We start from the raw sequence: 476 nt of genomic DNA, 5'->3' as shown, positions 1-476 counted from the left end.
AGAGGCTGAGCCCGCCGGCCACTCCTCGGAGCTCGCCCACCTCCCGGCGCCACCGGAGCGCAGGCAATAGGGGAAGCAACGTTCCTCTCTTGGGTCACCCCTCTTTCTCGTCCTCTCCGACAATTTGTTTCAGGAGACACTGCGGGAAGAAGACATCTTCTTGAATCCTCTATCGGGGTGGGGTCTGCCGCTGCCCTGCGGTGCCACCTCGGCGACACTACCCTCCGCCAAGACCCTTGACCATCGGGGTCACGTCCAAGAGACGGGATCATGAAGCACTCGGTGGCTGCTTGGCTTCTGCTTGGGCTCAGCCTCAGCGTCCCTCAGTTCTGCAGAGGTGAGGCAAAGGGCCAGGGGCTGGCGGCGGGACAGGTGGTGAGTCCCCCTGGGAGACACCGCGAAGGGGGCTGGAGGCGGTCCGGGGGCGCGCCCGGAGTGGCTAGCCCAGTGGGCGGCCCGGAGGAGGCTGTGCACCC

The 476-nt window shown here is 66.4% G+C and overlaps 1 protein-coding gene across 2 annotated transcripts in view; it reads left to right on the top strand.

Moving 5' to 3' along the window:
* The first annotated feature begins 6 nt into the window (after positions 1-6).
* The window catches only part of EDIL3 (EGF-like repeats and discoidin I-like domains 3), a 486,664-nt gene continuing 486,194 nt past the window's right edge, over positions 7-476 (top strand). For both annotated transcript variants that reach the window (XM_010863387.1, XM_010863386.1), the window contains exon 1: positions 7-337. In XM_010863387.1, the coding sequence (XP_010861689.1) occupies positions 271-337 (67 nt within the window). In that variant the 5' untranslated portion in view covers positions 7-270. The remainder of the gene's footprint in view (positions 338-476) is intronic.

The sequence above is a fragment of the Bison bison genome, unplaced genomic scaffold (genome assembly GCF_000754665.1).
Source record: "Bison bison bison isolate TAMUID 2011002044 unplaced genomic scaffold, Bison_UMD1.0 scf7180017864490, whole genome shotgun sequence".
Classification (NCBI taxonomy): domain Eukaryota; kingdom Metazoa; phylum Chordata; class Mammalia; order Artiodactyla; family Bovidae; genus Bison; species Bison bison.
The sequence above is the reverse complement of the archived record's forward strand: the minus strand, read 5'-3'. Positions and strand labels throughout refer to the sequence as shown.